Below are 19,442 nucleotides of genomic sequence, written 5' to 3' on the forward strand. Positions count from 1 at the left end.
GAGAATTAATGATTAGGCCTATGTGTGCTTGATTCAAGTTCAAGGCACCCTGCACAGACAGTGTTGCTATCTCCAGCTGGCCCCAAGCAGCAGAAGTGAACTTAGAACAACTTGGGGAAGCTACTCCAAAGCACAGAGCTGCCCTGAGAAACTCTGCTCAGCCAGGTCCAAGCACAGCACTTGATTGTGAACCATTTCAGGGCCAGCATTACTGTTCACTTCAATCCACGTTGTGTACACTATTACTTTTACATTGAATTTTCCCCAATATCATAAGTAGATTTAATCATAAAGTTGCTTTTTATGTGTCACAGACCACTTAGTATCATTGACAGAGAAACGAGAAAGCATTGTTTTTATTTAGTCTGTTTATGTGTGGTATAGATATGAATGACCAGGGAGCTAGTCAGTCCTCACCACTCAGGATTTATAGACCATAGTAATACATGAAGACTGTATTAACTTTAGTCACTCTTTGCTACTATTCTGCTTGCACCTGCAGCAGAGTTTCTGTAGTCTCCTTTTTCTCATTACCAACACCAATCCTAGGTTACTTGCTCTGTTTTCCACTTTCCTAGCTATCTCTTGGAGAAGGCAATGGCACCCCACTCCAGTATTCTTGCCTGGAAAATCCCATGGATGGAGGAGCTGCAGTCCATGGGGTCGCTAAGAGTCGGACACGACTGAGCGACTTCCCTTTCACTTTTCACTTTCACGCATTGGAGAAGGCAATGGCAACCCACTCCAGTGTTCTTGCCTGGAGAATCCCAGGGGTGGGGGAGCCTGGTGGGCTTCCATCTATGGGGTTGCACAGAGTTGGACACGACTGAAGTGACTTAGCAGCAGCAGCTATCTCTACCTGGAACTATTATTGGATTGTCACTTATATATACCAAGTATTTTCTATCCAGATGTCCTGCAAGAGTTAAGAGTTTGTGGTCAAAATGATTTATCTGAGTGATCATTTCTTGTTACCTCTGTGCATGCATACTAAGTTGCTTCAGTCATGTCGAACTATGTGCAACCCTGAACTGTAGCCCCAGGCTCCTCTGTCCATGGGATTCTCCAGGCAAGGATACTGTAGTGGGTTGTTGCGTCTTCCCCCAGGGCATATTCCTGACCCGGGGATCAAACTTGTGTCTTTTATGTCTCCTGCATTGGTAGGAGGGTACTTTACCACTAGAGCCACCTTGTTACCTCTAAATGATACTAAATGCTGATACGCTTTATGCACAAATTTCCTGCCTCTCTTTGAACTTTGGTTTTCTTATTTGTAAAATACAGGAGGTAGATTAGCTCTCTCCATCTTAAAAATACTAAGTTCACATAAAATTTTAGGGACATGAGGCAGAGGCCTAAACAAAACAAAACAATTTATAACTCACGCAGACAGGCCTAAGGAAATTCCATAAAGTGTTGTAGGATACAAGAATTGTATTTAGCCAGTGTTAAATTTCAGATCAAGAGCTGACAGATTTACAGAAATTGTGACATACGTTGTTGCTTTCCTTGTCTTATTGGTTATATCTTTCCTAGTTTCCAGATATCTAACTCTGAAGAGCTTTGAATATTTTGCCTATCTTCATTAAACCTAGAGAGTGGTTCTAAAACACAGGATATGATAGAGACTTCTGATTTCCACTCAAGAGTGTTGTGGTCAGTCACGAATTTCAAATCAGTGCTCTTTTTACCTAGTTTAAGCAAACCACACTTCCCAACTGTATCTAGAGTTTGCAAATAAGACTATATATGTGAAATCTACATTGTTAATAAATTACAGTGAGATAATTTTGGCCTTGACACCAAGACTGGTCTTCTTCTTAAACCATAGAGTGATCCTGATTCCTTTTTAAGTGTTCTGAAGTCCTGTACATCTGAAGGTGCATGGTATAGAAAACAAGAAAAATTTTAAGTAGATTTCAATTGGAATTAGACATAGTACAGAAGATTATTCACATCCAAAATGACTTTTTTGACGGGCCATCGCCTGCCTCCCTGGGGGTGCGGTGTGGCCTGCTCTGCTGAGCATGGGGATGGGGTCCAGTGTGGGGACCCCTACTTCCTGGGACACTGGGGCGAGGCCAGAAAGGCGGATATCCCCTTGCCAGTCACACACCTGCACTTTCGTGGGGAACCTGGTGCTAAACCATTCGTAGAGGACCCGCTTCTTCGTTGGGGTTTCCTAGAGCAGCTCCCTTGCTGCGATCTATTGAAAGTCAGCCCTGAACGCAAGGGTTTGAAAAGAAAATAAATAAATAAAAAATAAAATGACTTTGCTTCAGGAGGGAAAACAATATTATGTATTCTTAATGCTCACACTGCAGATTCTCTTATTCTTTAATTCCCAAAATCTTGATCTGTTAGAGAAAGAAAGAAGAAAGAAAGAGAGAGAGGAACTAAGAAGAATAGTAAAGATAAAAAGGAGCAAAATGAAAAGACTGAGGGATCATAAAAATAAAAATGAGTCCAGGATTCTAGAGTAGGGAGACTAAATTCAAGGATTGTTATAAAGAACATAGTTCTATGGAACAGGATATTCTAATTCAGACGTCACTACCCACCCATGGTTTGAACTTTATTTTCTTGATCTATATCATGAGATCAGTATTGTATCAGATTTTAAACTTACCTAAAGAGAAGACATGGAGAAATGAGGGAAATCTCACCCTTTTCCATCAGGCATTCTATCCAAGACCACTGCTGCCTCCAGAATATTGATAGAGTCAATTCCTAGGCAGGTTGATAAGAAGTCCAGGGTACTAGAGGAGGGGAGATGAGTCTGGGGCTCTCAAGGAGGAGATAGGGTTCTGGAATTCTCAAGGAGGAGGAAAGGACAAATCTTTTTTATCCTCTACATTCCTTAGTCTTAGTCACATAAAATTTTTTTACTCTAAGCCTAGAACTGATGATTACATGACAAACAACTCAATTTAAACTCTGTAGTAAGGATTATATAACGACAATGTATCCCACTTGAGAACAGTTTCTCCTTCTTGAAAAGTTTCTGACTAATCCTGAAATCTTAGAATGTATATTATGGGAGTGGGTCTAGTAAGATCTTTACAACTTTGAGACATTCTTTTGATTTATTGTAATAACCAATTAAAAAAGTATATAGCTCCTTTGCTAACACTAACAATGGGGGCACTCTCTGGCCCCCTTTTTATGTCTATGTCAGAAGCTTTCTCTGTCTCTTTCATACTTTAATAAAACTCTGGTATGCAAAAGCTCTTGAGTGATATCCTCTCACAGGGACCAAGACTGGTCCCTGGTCCCAAAGCTAAATCTTCTTCTTTGGAGATCTAGAATCTGACTCCGTTCACCATAAGCTATCATCTTGGGAGCTCGTCCAGGATCTTCAGGACAAGGTAAGAACACTCAGAGCTCTAGCCTCTCTGCTTTCCCAGTATACACGTTTTCTACTTTACTTTACTAACTCTATGGTGTGCTTATGTGAATGAATGACACACCCTGATACTGTTTACCATAAGCTATCAATATCTTCCTGTTTTGTTAGTCTTTGCTCAGTTACATGGGGGAGGTGAGCAGAGTGGACAAAAATGGTAGTTTGCTTAATCTGTTTACCCAAGTAGAGTCGCTCAGTCATGTCCGACTCTTTGCGACCCCATAGACTGTAACCCACCAGGCTCCTCCCTCCGTGGAGTTTACTAGGCAAGAGTACTGGAGTGGGTTGCCATTTCCTTCTCCAGGGGATCTTCCTGACCCGGGGACTGAACCAAGGTCTCTGGCATTGCAGGCAGACACTTTACTGTCTGAGCCACCAGGGAATCCCGTTTACCCAATAAAAATGAAAAATCTGGAGAGTACTATACAATATAATGAAAGACTTAGATCTTAGATTATTAAAATTTGTGAATATATTTCCCAGTCATTTCACAGAGCTATTATTTCTATACAAATATTTTTACAACCCGCTCTCTGATTTGCTTTGTCCTGACTCCATAGATGACTGGGTTAAGGGCAGGTGGGACAACCACATATAGATTAGCCAAAAGAATGTGAATGTAGTGGGGAATATTATGACCAAAGCGGTGTGTCATAAAAGAAAAAAATGCCAGTGTGTAAAAGCACAGCATGACACAGACGTGAGAACCACAGGTATTGAGAGCCTTCAGTCAGGCATCCTGACAGGGGAGGTGGAAGACAGCTTGAAGGATCAGTACATAGGAAGAGGCAATCAGGATCACATCTACAATAATATTAGAAATCACCATGAGCCCATAGATAACATTGATCTTAATGGATGCACAGGCCAATCGGGCAAGACCCATGTGCTCACAGTATGTATGGGGAACAATGTGGTGCCCACAGAAGGACAGCCTCAGAATGAGAAACACAAATGGAGTCACAAGAAGTAAATTTCTGCCCACAACAACAGAGGCTAAAATGCCGATGGTTTTACTGGTGAGGATGGTGGTGTACTGGAGGGGGTTGCAGATGGCAACAAAGCGGTCATAAGCCATGGCCACCAGTAGAACAGTCTCCATTCCTGTAAACATGTGGATAAAGAACATCTGAGCAAGGCAGCCTCCAAAGCTGATCTCTTTGAGGTTGAACCAGAAGATGCCCAGCATTTTGGGGATGGTGGAGGTAGACAGACCCAGATCAATCATGGACAACATGGCCAGAAAGTAGAACATGGGCTGGTGGAGACTGTGTTCAGTCTTGATCACATATAGAACAGTGATGTTCCCCACAAGGGCAATCAGATACACAACACAGAATGGGAAAGCAATCCAGATATGTACAGTCTCCAGCCCTGGTATTCCCAGCAGGAGAAAGAAGGGAGGATGGAACTGGGTGTCATTGGTAGAAGGCATTCTCCTAGAGGTGTCATTGAATTCTTGTCAGAAAGTAGAATCACATTGTTTTTCTTATCAATGAGTCCTAGAAAGATGAAAAGACTTTTAATCAGTACACTGGAGGTTATGGTAAAAGTAGTTAATTTAGAAATATTAGATATTCTCCTGTTTCCTGAGAGTAGTCAACAACTCTGTCAATAGAAGTTATTGTTCTGAGATTCATCAGTTCAGTTTAGTCCCTCAGTCATGTCTGACTCTTTGTGACCCCATGGACTGCAGCATACCAGGCTTCAATGTCCATCATCACCACCCAGAGCTTACACAAACTCAAGTCCATTGAGTTGGTGATGCCATCCAACCATCTCATTCTCTGTTGTCCCCTTCTCCTCCTGCCTTCAATCTTTCCCAGAATCAGGGTCTTTTTAAATGAGTCAGTTCTTAGCATCAGGTGGCCAAAGTATTGGACTTTCAGCTTTAGCATCAGTCCTGCCAATGAATATTCAGGACTGATTTCCTTTATGATAGACGGGTTGGATCTCCTTGCTGTCCAATGGGCTCTGAATAGTCTTCTCCAACACCACAGTTCAAAAGCATCAATTCTTCAGCACTCAGCTTTAGGCACTATTACTTTTTCTTATATATGAGAATTTTGAAGGAACTGGCAGTATTTAAAAAAAGAGTGTATACTATCTTTAATGGTATTCGCTTCCTTTCCTTTTCCAAGAAGTTTTTTGGTTACTTTTGAGAAATTATTATACCTAGTGTTTTTCAAGTGTGGTCTGGTGTTAAAGAATCCTAGGTCTAAATGAAAACTGCTGACTTATACCATTGTTTGTGTTTGATATTATACAAATATAGGGATTTCCCTCATGGATCTGTTGCAGCCACATTATGGGAAGCAGGGCTTCCCTCATAGCTCAGTTGGTAAGGAATCTGCCTCCAGTGCAGGAAACCTGGGTTCTACCCCTGGGTCAGGAAGATCCCCTGGAGAGGGAAATGGCAACCCACTCCAGTATTCTTGCCTGGAGAAACCCACAGACAGAGGAGCCTGGCGGGCAACAGTCCATGGTGTTACAAGAGTCAGACATGATTTAGCAACTAAACCACCACCAGTCAGATGGTCTCTCTTAGAATTTTCTTCTTTCTCTTTATACTAGAAAGCCATTGCTATTTTTGATGCATGCTAATCTTATGGAATTAACAAGCATCAACAATCTAAGCCTATTATACAGAGTGAAGTAAGCCAGAAAGAAAAACACCGATACAGTATACTAACGCATATATATGGAATTTAGAAAGATGGTAACAATAACCCTGTGTACGAGACAGCAAAAGAGACACTGATGTATAGAACAGTCTTATGGACTCTGTGGGAGAGGCAGAGGGTGGGAAGATTTGGGAGAATGGCATTGAAACATGTAAAATATCATGTATGTAATGAGTTGCCAGTCCAGATTCGATGCAGGATACTGGATGCTTGGGGCTAGTGCACTGGGACGACCCAGAGGGATGGTATGGGGAGGGAGGAGGGAGGAGGGTTCAGGGTGGGGCACACATGTATACCTCTGGCGGATTCATTTTGATATTTGGCAAAACTAATGCAATTATGTAAAGTTTAAAAATAAAATAAAATAAAAAAAATCTAATCTAAGCTGCTAATCTTACTTTGGTCACCTGATGCGAAGAGCCAGCTCATTGGAAAAAACACTGGTGCTGGGACAGGTTGAGAGCAGGAGAAAGAGGTGACAGAGGATGAAATGGTTGGATGGCATCACTGACACAATGGACATGAGTTTGAGCAAACTCTGGGAGATATTGAAGGACAGGGAAGCCTGGCATACTGTAGTTAATGAGGTTGCAGAGTCAGACATGACTGAGCAACTGAACAACAACAGAACAAATCTTATGAAAATGTTTGGTTTCTGATCTGATATCTCCAGATTCCTGTTTATTCTGTGATCCCTTGATGTTCTTACAGGAAGTACAGTAATTTGCTTTTTGCTTATCAGCTAAATCATGTTCATATGCCTTTCATGCCTTAACTTATCACAAATTAACATGAAAAATTGCACTTATGTCTTGAAATTATGCTTAGCTTCAGGTTTATATAGATAAAATGCCTAGCAAATTTAAGTGACACTAAAATTAAAGCATTGTGAATGAATCTTTCCTGATGCTTAAAAATAATAAAGTTATATATTTTTAAGTTTTGGCATCTCTAGGATATTATACAACTCTGCAGCATCTAACATAGCATGATTTTATTTATAAATTTTTCTATTCCCTACCAACATAAATGCTGCTACTGGAGGTAACAAACCAGGAGTATTTACTTTAATATCCCTAACATTGCCATATGAGGATATGGCTCCCAGTTTTTCAGAATGTAGCCGTTGAATAAAATAAGGATTTGTGTATGTGTATTTTTATATTTATGTAAGGGTGAGAGAGAGAGTATGTGTGAATGTATGTGTAAGGGAGATAGAAAGAGCAGAAATATTCTGCATATAACTCAGTGACATATTACTGTTTTCTCACCTGTGGTCATCTGCTTTAATCCCATATGCTGTGTCATATTTTGTTTGTGTGGTGAGAATAGAAAATGGTTACTTTGGATAACTTCTCAGCAAAGGGGAGGCTGCTGTCCCATTCTCTCCTCATTTGCCTCTTCTCCTCCTTTCTGTAGCATCTCCTTTCCCTCTTTCATGTATCCTTACCTTTCCAATATTTCCTCCTCCAAACCTTCCTTGGAACAGCGTGTCACAGTATAAGCCCTGGTGCTAAAGATGGTGATGGGAACCCCAAGAAACCTCTGGGTTTCAGTCTGTCCTATCACATGGAGAAAAACTTTATAGTGAATGAGGGTGTCTCTAAGTCTAAGCATGTCCCAGAATCCCAGAGCTTAGCCTTCAAAGTCCTCTGGGCATAAACATGGGCTCATGGGTCATTAAATCCAGCTAACTCTTGTTCTTCCCTACTCCATCTACAGAGACACATCACCATACCAGACATAATTCCTTAGCTCACAGGAAGGGATGTCTCTTGTGCTATTAGGAAGGGAAACATCTAAAAGGGGGAGGAATCAGCATAGGGGATGACATTGACTCTGTCCATTTCAAAAGGCATGAAAGTATTAAATTTAGACCATTAAGTTTTCAAAGTGTGACTTCCTAGGGATCTATCCTTAGCAAGTCTTTTGCTTTGTTGAACATAAATATGTGAATCCTGATGCAGTTTGACAATGCTACAAGTGAATTTCAAAAGTTAAAGAAGATCTGTCATGTAGATGCATTGGACTCTGTAACAGTAAATTTTGGTTTTGGGTAGTGCTCATCATACCTGTAGAACATGGCATCAACTTTCTTCCAACCCAGTAAGACTCTCCTTCCTAAATTATAATGAATGGTAACAGGTAAAATCTTCAGAGAGGGGCTTTCTTATGTTTCACTTCTCTGGGCAGAAGGAAAAAGAAATTCCACAATCTCCCAAGAAGACAGAATCCAGCTAGAGCTCAAATTCTAGAGTTTACTTAGAATTTCCCTTCCTGGATGGTGATGGAGTTGACCTGAGAGTACCTGGATGTGCCATAGATTATGGTTTTCCTGAGTGCAGACAGAAAAAAACTGACAGAAAATTGAATATACTAGACAATCAGTTTTTCTTTTTTTATTTTCTGAGTTCAGACAATTTTTTGTTATTATGCAGAAGATAATGTTTGTAATAAAAAAGATTCTGGTTCAATCTCATATGTTCCTGTTTTTTCACTGCTTCTCTTTTTGATTAATGAGACCTGTACTTCCAGTCTCCCCCATCACTTTCTCATGTTATCCATCCTCACCATTGTGTCAACATTTACCTTTCCAAATCAAGTCTGACTCTGTCAAATCTCCTGTTAAAATTCCTCCCTATGACTTTCATTTCTCTGGTGTGTATTATAGACTTTATTTGGTAAAGCATACTCAACATTGTTGCCAAAACCTTCAGTCAATACCTAATCAACATTTTAAACTTTAATTCTACATCATGAATCTTCAAAACACTATGCTGTTTTGGTGATCAAAAGTCCTCTTTATGAAACCATTTATTTCAGTTTTCCTTCAGCCCTCCCTTATTTACCATTTCCTTTATGAAGAGTCTGTATGAAGCAGATATGATCTGTATGTCTCCTGTATCAGTTTATGATACTATTATAACATGAACAAATTATTTTATTTGATTCTGTTTACTCCCTTTCCCATTTTTCCCAATATTTTACTGTGATAGAAACACTTTACACAAAATTTTCTATCTTAACTATTTTAAAGTATATTTCAGTAGTACTAATGTCACACGAGTGTATGCTCCTCGGTTCTGTCTCGTCACAACAAAGATTTGGAGTGACGGCCATTAAAGCCCCCTCGGCGTGTCACAGCTCTCAGGTCTTGGACAGACCGTGTCATAGCTCTTAGACAAATCAGTGTTACAGCTCTATTTTATTTAGAAGATAGCAGGAAAATCCATCTTTGAGGTGTGAGGGTACATCGATCCAAAGACACGAAGAGAAGAGCTCTCCAGCACGTTGGAGAGAGACAGAGAGCTAGCTCTGGCTCCTCTTTTTATACATTTTTGTTTTTTTTTTTTTTCCTGGGCCTGTCCTATGTAAATTGGGCCAGCCAGGAGTGTTGTTTGTTTTACCTGAGGTCCTCACTCTGGTCCTCGGACCTTCCTGTGTTCTATTTTCGCTGGCTTTTCTCTTCCTTATCTTTTAGCCACCGCCATTCTGGACTCCTTTTTCCCTATTCTAACTACCTAACACTAAGTACATTCATATTGTTTCACTTTGTTAAAATAAAAACTATATCCATTAAACAATAACTCCTGATGATCTATTCCCTTCGTTCCTTGGCAACTACCTTTCACTTTTTAAATAATCTTTTTTCCCCTAAGCCCCAGCATGTGGTAATTGCCATTCTACTCTCTGTTACTATGAGTTTGACTTCTTTTAATAAAGGTGCCACATAAAACCAAGATCATGCAATGTTTGTCTATGTGACTGGTTTATTTCGCTTAGCATAACTTCCTGTTTCTCCCATGTTGTTGCAATGATGGGATTTCCTTCTTTTCTAAGGCTGAATAATATTTCATTTTATACATAAACCAAACTTTAAAATGTCTGCATTGAAGTTTTCAGTTCAGCCATTATATTCTTCAGTTTCAGTATTGCTGTTTAGTTCATTTTTATAGTATTTATTTGTTAGCCTTCTTATTTTATTCCCCATGGGCTGTAGCCCACCAGGCTCCTCCATCCATGGAATTTTCTAGGCAAGAGTACTGGAGTGGGTTGCCATTTCCTTCTCCAGGGGATCTTCCCAACCCAGGGATTGAACCCAGGTCTCCTGCTCTGTGGGCAGATGCTTTACTGTCTGAGCCATCAGGGAATCCCTTATTTTATTCATGTGTTGTTTTCCTGATTGCATGTAGTTGTATATTTTCTCTTGTAGTACACTGAGCTTCTTTAAGATAATTATTCTGAATGATTTGTCAAGCAGTTCATGGATCTCCATCTCTTTAGGAACAGTCATTGGTACTTTATTAGTTACCTTCATTGGTGTTTGTCTGATTCCTTGTGGTCTATCTAGCCTTGAGTTGGTATGCACATTTGAAGAAACAAACATGCCTTCCAAGATTTACATTGGTTTTAGCAGGTAATGTTTTTCCTCTGCTGGGATCCTGGATTGATGGGACTGTTGCTGAGATCATTGTTGGATAAAAGTGGAACTAGGCCTTATGGCTATTATCTGGTCTGTAGTCAAGTCTGCAATTGGCAGGCTAGTTACCAGGTTGCAAGGGGGTATGGTTTCCACTGGTTCTCTGAGAGTGCTTTCATTGGGTCACTGGGCTGATCTCTATTTGGGAAGAATTGTCCCTGGTCTGTGCTAGAGTGGAACGGCACTGGGGGTCTTGATTAGGTCTGAAGCTGCCATATCTATCACATGGGGAACAGATAGGCTTGGTTCTTCATGGGCCCCCTGGCAGCAGTAGCTAGTGATAGAACTACATACAAGTGGGACTGGAGTTGAACTCAAAGGGGACAGGGGTGTTTCCAGTATGCAGTCAGAACCACGACATCAGGCCTGACACTGGTGTGCTGGTTTGCATTCCCATAACAGTCCTCCTTAATCATAAGCTCTACCTGGATTCCAAGCTCCCTCAAAGGCATTATTTTTCTTCATGGATGGCTGCCAAATATTTGGTTCTCTGGGTGGACATAAGTTGGAGTATTCTTGGTTGAAAGTTTTTTCTTTTTAGCATTTTGAATACATCTTGCCACTTCTGATCTGCAAACTTTCTGCTGAAAAATCTGCTGAAAGCTTTATTGGGTTTCCTTTGGGTGTTAACAGGTTGTTTTTCTCTTGCTTCTAAAATTTTCTTTATCTTTAACTTTTGACATTTTAATTGTAATTGTGTCTTGGTGTGATTCTCTTTAGGTTCATCTTATCTGGAATTCTCTGTGCTTCCTGGGGGCTTCCCAGGTGGCTCAGTAGGTAAAGAATCTGCCTGCAAGGCAGGAGAAGCAGGAAACATGGCTTTGATCCCTGGATTGGGAAGATACCCTAGTGGAAGGCATGGCAACCCACTTCAGTATTACTGCCTGGAGCATCTCATGGTCAGAGGAGTCGGTGGACTATAGTCCATAGGGTTCCTGGACCTGGATATATGTTTCATTCCTCAGATTAGAAAAAAATCTTCAGCCATTATTTCTTCAAATAAGTGTTTGATCTATTTCTCCTTCTGGGACTTCTACAGAGCAAACGTTATTCTGCTTAATGACATATATTCTATTTCCCAATAATGCTATATATGTATTATTTTATTTCTAGATTATCATTAATTTCAGCACTTTTTTGAAGGAGAGCAGAAATATTTATGCTCAAAATATATCTTGACACAGAAATGTAGGCAGAATTTTTTGACAAAAATTCAGTCATAAAATGTGTAAATTAAGTGGGTATTTGTCCCTCATTACTTTAATACATAAAGAATATTTATCAATATTCTGGAATTTAATGTGTGATTATGAAAACCTGTGGGCATGTTATTTTTTATTGTTCTCTTCTACTGTCACCTCAATATTAACTCTTCTGAGATTGAAATATAATCAATAATATACTTTTAAATGTTGATTTTAAATGTATATTAAATTAATAAGAATCACTAGAATAGGAATGTCATAAAATTAGGTGAATTGATTGCTGTGGTAATTTTCAAAGTTAAATTTGAGCTTGGAGAATATTCTATTGATACTTAGGTCAGTCATCCTTTAAAAGTTTTATTTTAAATTATCATTCTTTCTTTTCTATTGACTTTTTCTATTGACATTTTGAAGTAGGTATAAACAATGAATACATTGTTTATACCTACTTCATCCATTTTATATATTCCTCTTATATTTACTTTTTCACATTCCAAAATTTTTAAGGTCCTTTACAATCCAATTTCTTTATTTGTGTTTTGAAGTCCATGAATAAGTTTCTTTTTTTCTTCTTATATATTTCAACACTTGAAGCCGTCTAGTTAAAAACCAATGAACAAAATAAATATTAACCCTTGCTCTCTCTTGCTCAGTTCAGTTCAGTCACTCAGTCGTGTCCGACTCTTTGCGACCCCATGAATCGCAGCATGCCAGGCCTCCCTGTCCATCACCAACTCTTGAGTTCACCCAGACTCACATCCATCGAGTCAGTGATGCCATCCAGCCATCTCATCCTCTGTCATCCCCTTCTCCTCCTGCCCCCAATCCCTCCCAGCATCAGAGTCTTTTCCAATGAGCCAACTCTTCTCATGAGGAGGTCAAAGTACTGGAGTTTCAGCTTTAACATCATTCCTTCCAAAGAAATCCTAGGGCTGATCTCCTTCAGAATGGACTGGTTGGATCTCCTTGCAGTCCAAGGGACTCTCAAGAGTCTTCTCCAATACCACAGTTCAAAAGCATCAATTCTTTGGCGCTCAGCTTTCTTCACAGTCCAACTCTTGCATCCATACATGACCACAGGAAAAACCATAGCCTTGACTAGACGAACCTTTGTTGGCAAAGTAATGTCTCTGCTTTTTTTTTTTTACTTTTGAATATGCTATCTAGGTTGGTCATAACTTTCCTTCCAAGGAGTAAGCGTCTTTTAATTTCATGGCTGCAGTCACCATCTGCAGTGATTTTGGAGCCCAAAAAAATGAAGTCTGACACTGTTTCCACTGTTTTCCCATCTATTTCCCATGAAGTGGTGGGACCAGATGCCATGATCTTCATTTTCTGAATGTTGAGCTTTAAGCCAACTTTTTCACTCTGTGTGGCTAAGTTGTGCCCCATGTCTCTCTCTTGTATCTCATACCTGATATCTTCCCTTTACTTGCATTATAATTATCCAAATTACAGTTCTCTTTGAGTCATAAAATGATCAGAAATCAACTTTGTGCTTCACTAATTGTCTATGGCCTATCTTTCCTAAATGCTAATGTGACATAAGACTTTCTAAACTCCCACATAATCATTTTACTCACCAGTTTACAAACTTTGATTTCTAAATGAATAAACTTCAGGCCACTAAACACACCTTTTTAATCTTTTCAAAGTATGACTCAATTGTTCAGTAACATTTTGCTATATTCAGTCGCTCAGTAGTGTCCAGCTCTTTGTAACCCTGTGGACTGTAACCCACTAAGCTCCTCTGCCCATGGAATTTTCTAGGCAAGAATATTGGAGTGGGTTGCTGTTTCCTTCTCCAGGGGATCTTCCTGACTCAGGGATCAAACCCGTGTTTCCTGCATTGGCAGGTAGATTGTTTACCACTCTGCCACCTGGGAAGTAACATATTCTTTTATCTCTGTTTTTAACTAAATTACTTTATCTATTGCTAAAACATATGTCTTATAATGATTTTCACTCATTCCACAGCATTTTTAAACTCCAAGAAGGAAGAATGTTTCATTGTCACAAAATACGTAGTGTTAAATTTACTATTTCATGAATGAAAGTGTTTATAGGAGGTTAGACTTATGAAGAACTTCATAGAATCAGGAACTTGAGAGCATGGAAAGGGAAGAAAACACTACAAAAATGTCAATAGAAAATAAAGAATGATAATTTAAAATAAAACTTTTTTTTCTTTTTTTTTTAAATTTTATTTTATTTTTAAACTTTACATAGTTGTATTAGTTTTGCCAAATATCAAAATGAATCCGCCACAGGTATACATGACTGACCTAAGTATCAATAGAATATTCTCCAAGCTCAAATTTGACTCAAGCTCAAAAAGATTAGTCTAATTCTTATCATTTTCTTGATTATACTTTGGTAAAAATTTTACTATTTACTTTAGACAGTACTTTATTTTCAAAATTAAAAAAAAATTATGGGAGAATAGTTGCTTTACAACGTTGTGTTACTATCTGCTGTACAGCAAAGTGAATCAGCTACATATTTACATTTATCCCCTTTTATGGATTTCCTTTCCATTTAGGTCACAACAGAGCACTGAGTAGAGTTCTCTGTGTTATACAGTAGGATTTCATTAGTTATCTATTTTATGCATAGTATCAATACTGCATATATGTCAATCCCAATCTCCCAATTTATCCCACTCCCCTCTTCCCCCTTTGTATCCAAATGTTTGTTCTGTTGACTTAGAATATATTCACAACTTAAAGGTTCAGAGTTATGTTTTATTTGATAGGAGTTTTTAGGACTTGGTAGTGTTAAGTAGGCAGTATCTCAGGTAACCCTAATAGGCAGTATCTCAAGTAACCCTAATAGAACCGATCCAAGGAGGCAAGCAGAGGAGGGGAGCCAGGAGATACAGAAGTTTTGAAAAAAGGTAGTCTGATCACCAAAAGATTTGTTGTTAATTTAAAAAATAACAGATATCTAAAGTTAAGAAATTTAGTGCTTTTCTGTCTTTCTATGTATGGGAAGATGCAAGAGTCTAAGCTAGCTGAAATCATTCTTTTGATACGCACCTTAGTCATCTGGGGCCAGTAACCTGCGTTTTCACATTCAGAATTTCTTCATGGCTCATTCTGAGGAGTGGCTGCAGTCTGATGGCTGCTGCTGCTGCTGCTGCTAAGTCGCCTCAGTCGTGTCCAACTCTGCGCGACCCCATAGATGGAAGCCCACCAGGCTCCCCCGTCCCTGGGATTCTCCAGGCAAGGACACTGGAGTGGGTTGCCATTTCCTTCTTCAATGCATGAAAGTGAAAAGTCAAAGTGAAGTCGCTCAGTCAAGTCCGACTCTTAGGGACCCCATGGACTGCAGCCTACTAGGCTCCTCCGTCCATGGGATTTTCCAGGCAAGAGTACTGGAGTGGGGTGCCATTGCCTTCTCCAGGAGTGGGGTGCTAGACAGCAGGTATTCTTTTCCTTCCTGAGTTCCCTCAAGGCTCACCAGCTCATTTATAAAAACTTTGCATTTTACTTCCTACTTGTCATGTGATCTCATTGAATATCCTTATGAAAGAAATCTTATTACTATCTGAAAGAGATCTAGAGCACTTTACAGTTTTAAGCTATTTCTTCAGTGAATAAAATCTCTCCTCCTTGAGATTTATTCTTGTATGGCATATTCTATGCCTGGGTCAGTAGTGAATATCATTGCAAGTATACATTGAGACACACACAAACACACATGCCTGCAACAATTACAACCAATATTTCTTTTCTATGTCTACATATAGTCTATATGGTACTTATACTACTTTAAGGGGCTTCCCTGATGACTCAGTGGCTAAGAATCCACCTACAATGCAGCAGACGCAGGAGACAAGAGTATAATCTCTGGATCAGAAAGATCCCCTGGAGGATGAAATAGTAACTCACTCCAGTATTCTTGCCTGGGAAATCCCATGAACAGAAGAACCTGGTGGGCTGCAGTCTATGAGGTCTTAAAGAGCCAAAGTGACTAAGTTCAAGCATATCTTAGACTTTATACCTTTATAAGCTGAATAAATTACCTCTAATTCAATCTTTTTTTAACAAATATACTCTGTACACGCTCCTGGATTTGCTTGGTCCTGATTCCATAAATGACTGGGTTGAGGGCAGGGGGGACAACTACATAGAGATTAACCAGAAGGATATGTATATACTGGGGGATGCTATGACCAAAACGATGAGTGAGGAAGGAGAAGAGAGCTGGACCAAAGAAGGCTAAGATAACACAGATATGAGAACTACAGGTATTTAGAGCCTTTAGGCGGGCATCTTGGGAAGGGAGACGAAAGACAGTATTCAATATCCTAGCATAGGAGATAATGATAAGAAGCACATCCAGAAACAATATAGAAATATTCCCAAGACCATAGTAGACATTAGCACTAATGCTGGCACAAGCCAGACGAGCCACTCCCATGTGCTCACAATAGGTGTGAGGAATGATTCTGCTTCCACAGTAAGGCAGTCTCAGGAGGAGAAAAATGATGGGGGCAATCATGCATAAACTTCTTAGAACTACCACCATACCTATGACACCAATAACTCTATTGGTAAGGGTCATGCTGCACCTGAGGGGATTGCAAATAGCCACATAGTGATCAAAACCCATGGCAAGAAGTACAATGCTCTCCATGACTGTAAAAAAGTGGATAAAAAAGACTTGAGCAATACAGCACCCAAAGCACAGCTCCTGAAGGCTGAACCAGAAGATACCCAGCATCTTGGGGATGGTAGCAGTAGAAAGACTCAGGTCAATCACTGACAGCATGGCCAGAAAGTAGAACATGGGTTGGTGAAGGCTACGATCTGTCCAGATAACAAGCAGAATAATAATATTCCCAATGAGAGCAATCAGATACACGACACAGAAGGGAAAGCCAAGCCAGATCTGTGCAACTTCCAACCCTGGAATCCCCAGCAATAGGAACGAAGAAGGATGTGACTCTGTGACATTGGGAGAAGACATTTTTCTTCAGGTGGCATGATTTTTAAAAATTGTTGATGATTACCATTGGACAATCCACAGTTAACTGATATCTATAAAGATTAAAAATAAAAAATTCCCAAACAAAGGATTGGTATTAGGAATAAGTTTCTCTAAATGTCTTTGATTATTATTTTTTTATTTTCCAGTTCTCCATACATAATCCTAGTGACTCTTCTCACCTGTACCATAAGTATGAGAGTTGAAGTGTCAAATAGAAGTTAACACCATTTTTCTCTTAAAATTATGGGTTCAGAGTAGATAAATGCACTAACTCTCCTCTTCTCCAAGAAATAAATACTATTAAGCAATAATAAAATTGATAATAATAACCACCAGAATAATAACATCTATCTTGAATTGGTTACCTACTATTTTTCAGACATTATTCTTAATGTTATGTGCTTATATTATCTCATTCAATTCTCCCCACAACTTTATGGCACAAGTTTTACTGGTCTCTGGTTTATGAAAGTAAAAGGTTTTGAGATGTTGGTTAACTTATACCATTGCTTACAGAGCTAATAATCATCAGAATCAAGATTTGAAATTAGATTGGAAGTAGGTTTTGTGACATTGATCTGGACCTATATTTGCAAACTTGTCATTAGAGGTAGTGAAAGAGGGTAGAAAGAAAAGTAAGAGATAAGGAAAAATAAAAGGAGTTGGTTCAGTCAAAAATATCTCAAAGAAGAATAAATCTGAAATATTTACACTATCAGATATTGAAATTTTCCATAAAGCTATGATATATCACAGTGTTACTGGCAAAGTAAAAATGTAGAAAAAGAGACAGTGGAACAGAATTGAGAACCTAGAAGCAGATCCACACAATACTTGGGGTCCAGATATCTAAATTTCATATATCTCCAAGTAGGAATTTAAGATAAATCATCAAGAGGGGAGTGATAATCCATGAAGCTTCCTCTCAGAATGAAGTTCATTTTTAAGAACCTGTCGACTCCATTAACTGTTGAGAGAAATGTTGAGACACCAGATCTGAGATAGCTAAACTGCAAAGTTAAGGCACAGTTCCTAAGACAGTCCTTCCTTCTGCCCAAACTTCAAGTATATGGGTTTTCCTAAACTATACCTGGGTTCAATAATTTACTAGAAGGGCTCATAGAACTTACTGAAAGCTATGATATTCATGGTTAGAGTTTATTCTAGAGAAAGATTATAACCAGATAAAGGAAGAAAGGCTTAGGGAAGAGGGTTAGGTTTCCAAACATGAAACATCTATTGTCCTTTCACGTAAAGTCAGGAAGAATTACCCTCCTGGCATTGATTTGTGGCAATGTACATTGAGCCAGTGTGCCAACCAGGAAAGTTTACTTGACCTCTTGTTTGGACTTTATATTGAGGTTTCATTACATATACTTGATAGATTTTTTGCACACATGGTTGGACACCCATTGACTGATGCCACATGACCCAAATCTCCCATCCTATTATATTGTTGGTCTTTATGGCAGGGTCAACCCCCACACTCAGGTCTGGTTTGGCCAGCCCTCACCTTAAATAAAGACACTCCTATCAGATATGACATAGATTACTTCATGGAAGCCAAGAGCAAAGGCCAGACCTTTCTCTGGGCAAAGCCAAATTCTTTACTCACATCTGTTCATTTAGTTCCAAAGATATTTTTTTACTATTGCTGTAGTTATGCTTTCCACTTCATGCTTCATATTGGGCTATGCCATCAAATCGTTAATTCAGGTCTCCAAACGATCAAGTTTGAATTCAGTTTAATCCCTTTGAAATATAAAGCAGGAGAAAAAAATCAACAGCTGATCATATTGTATGCTTTTTTTTTTTTTTTTTAAAACATTTTGGTATGTAGGGAGTCACTAAGTATAAGGGGATTCAAGTTCATCGCTCTAGTCTTATTTGCCTACTCAGCTTTTTTTCACTTTGTTTTTGTGTTTTTTTTTTTCACTTTGTGTTTTGTGTTCACATACTACATTATCATGGTAGTATGTGTAGGAAAAAGAAGCAAAAACATATAATATTTAATATTACTCATCTCGTGGCATGAAACAGAGTCCTGAGTCTGTTCTTACTGGCCTTGTGGCCTTAGGTAAGTTGCACTATGTTCTGTGTTTTAATTTTATTTAGAAATAAGCACAGTCATACTTACCTCATATTGAGTGGGATAGGGAAGCCTGCAATATTATAGGTGTCCAGCAGGTACTTTCTCTCCAACTTCTTCCCATGTTAGTCTTCCCGGTATCTCTCCCCAGACCACCAATATGTGCCATTTTATTCCTTACTCCAATACTCAAAGTCTTAACTTGATTTCTGTGAATCAGAATCCCAATCTTAGGCACACATTATTCAGATCTATCACGGGCACTTACCAGGTACTCTTTCTTCTGTCGTAGGGGATCATGTAGCAACTGAAAATTCAGTTATTAACATTTTTTAGGTCAGACCCTTGATACATCCCAGGAGTGGTTAACAAATGTTTTCATGACTGTGTGTTGAGGAGGATTTGCAATGTCATCTCTAGATGCCAGACAGTCTGAGGCACTGGAATTAAAATGAATAGGAATTCCCTTTGGTCATTGCTCCAGCTAAAGAGAAGCTCTAGGGAAATCTTAGTGACCTTGCTGCTTGTTATTTGGTCAACTGTCAATTCTTGCTATTTTACATAGTATTAGTGATCTATCATA

The 19,442-nt window shown here is 39.1% G+C and overlaps 2 protein-coding genes across 2 annotated transcripts; both read right to left on the reverse strand.

The window, feature by feature from the left end:
* Positions 1-3,911: 3,911 nt before the first annotated feature.
* LOC129628150 (olfactory receptor 52E4-like) lies at positions 3,912-5,092 on the reverse strand. Its single transcript, XM_055547577.1, is given in 1 exon segment — positions 3,912-5,092. A coding segment is annotated over 1 exon segment (930 nt). The 5' UTR covers positions 4,842-5,092.
* Positions 5,093-15,804: 10,712 nt separating this feature from the next.
* Positions 15,805-16,749, reverse strand: LOC129627759 (olfactory receptor 52E8-like). Its single transcript, XM_055547285.1, has one exon. The coding sequence runs from the start codon at positions 16,747-16,749 to the stop codon at positions 15,805-15,807; it is 945 nt and encodes a 314-aa protein (XP_055403260.1).
* Between the last annotated feature and the right edge of the window lie 2,693 nt (positions 16,750-19,442).

Source organism: Bubalus kerabau, chromosome 15 (assembly GCF_029407905.1).
Source record: "Bubalus kerabau isolate K-KA32 ecotype Philippines breed swamp buffalo chromosome 15, PCC_UOA_SB_1v2, whole genome shotgun sequence".
NCBI classification, from domain to species: domain Eukaryota; kingdom Metazoa; phylum Chordata; class Mammalia; order Artiodactyla; family Bovidae; genus Bubalus; species Bubalus kerabau.

Coding starts and splice junctions, on each gene's coding strand:
- LOC129627759 (XM_055547285.1), bottom strand. CDS start 16,749: ATGTCTTCTCCCAATGTCACAGAGTCACATCCTTCTTCGTTCCTATTG.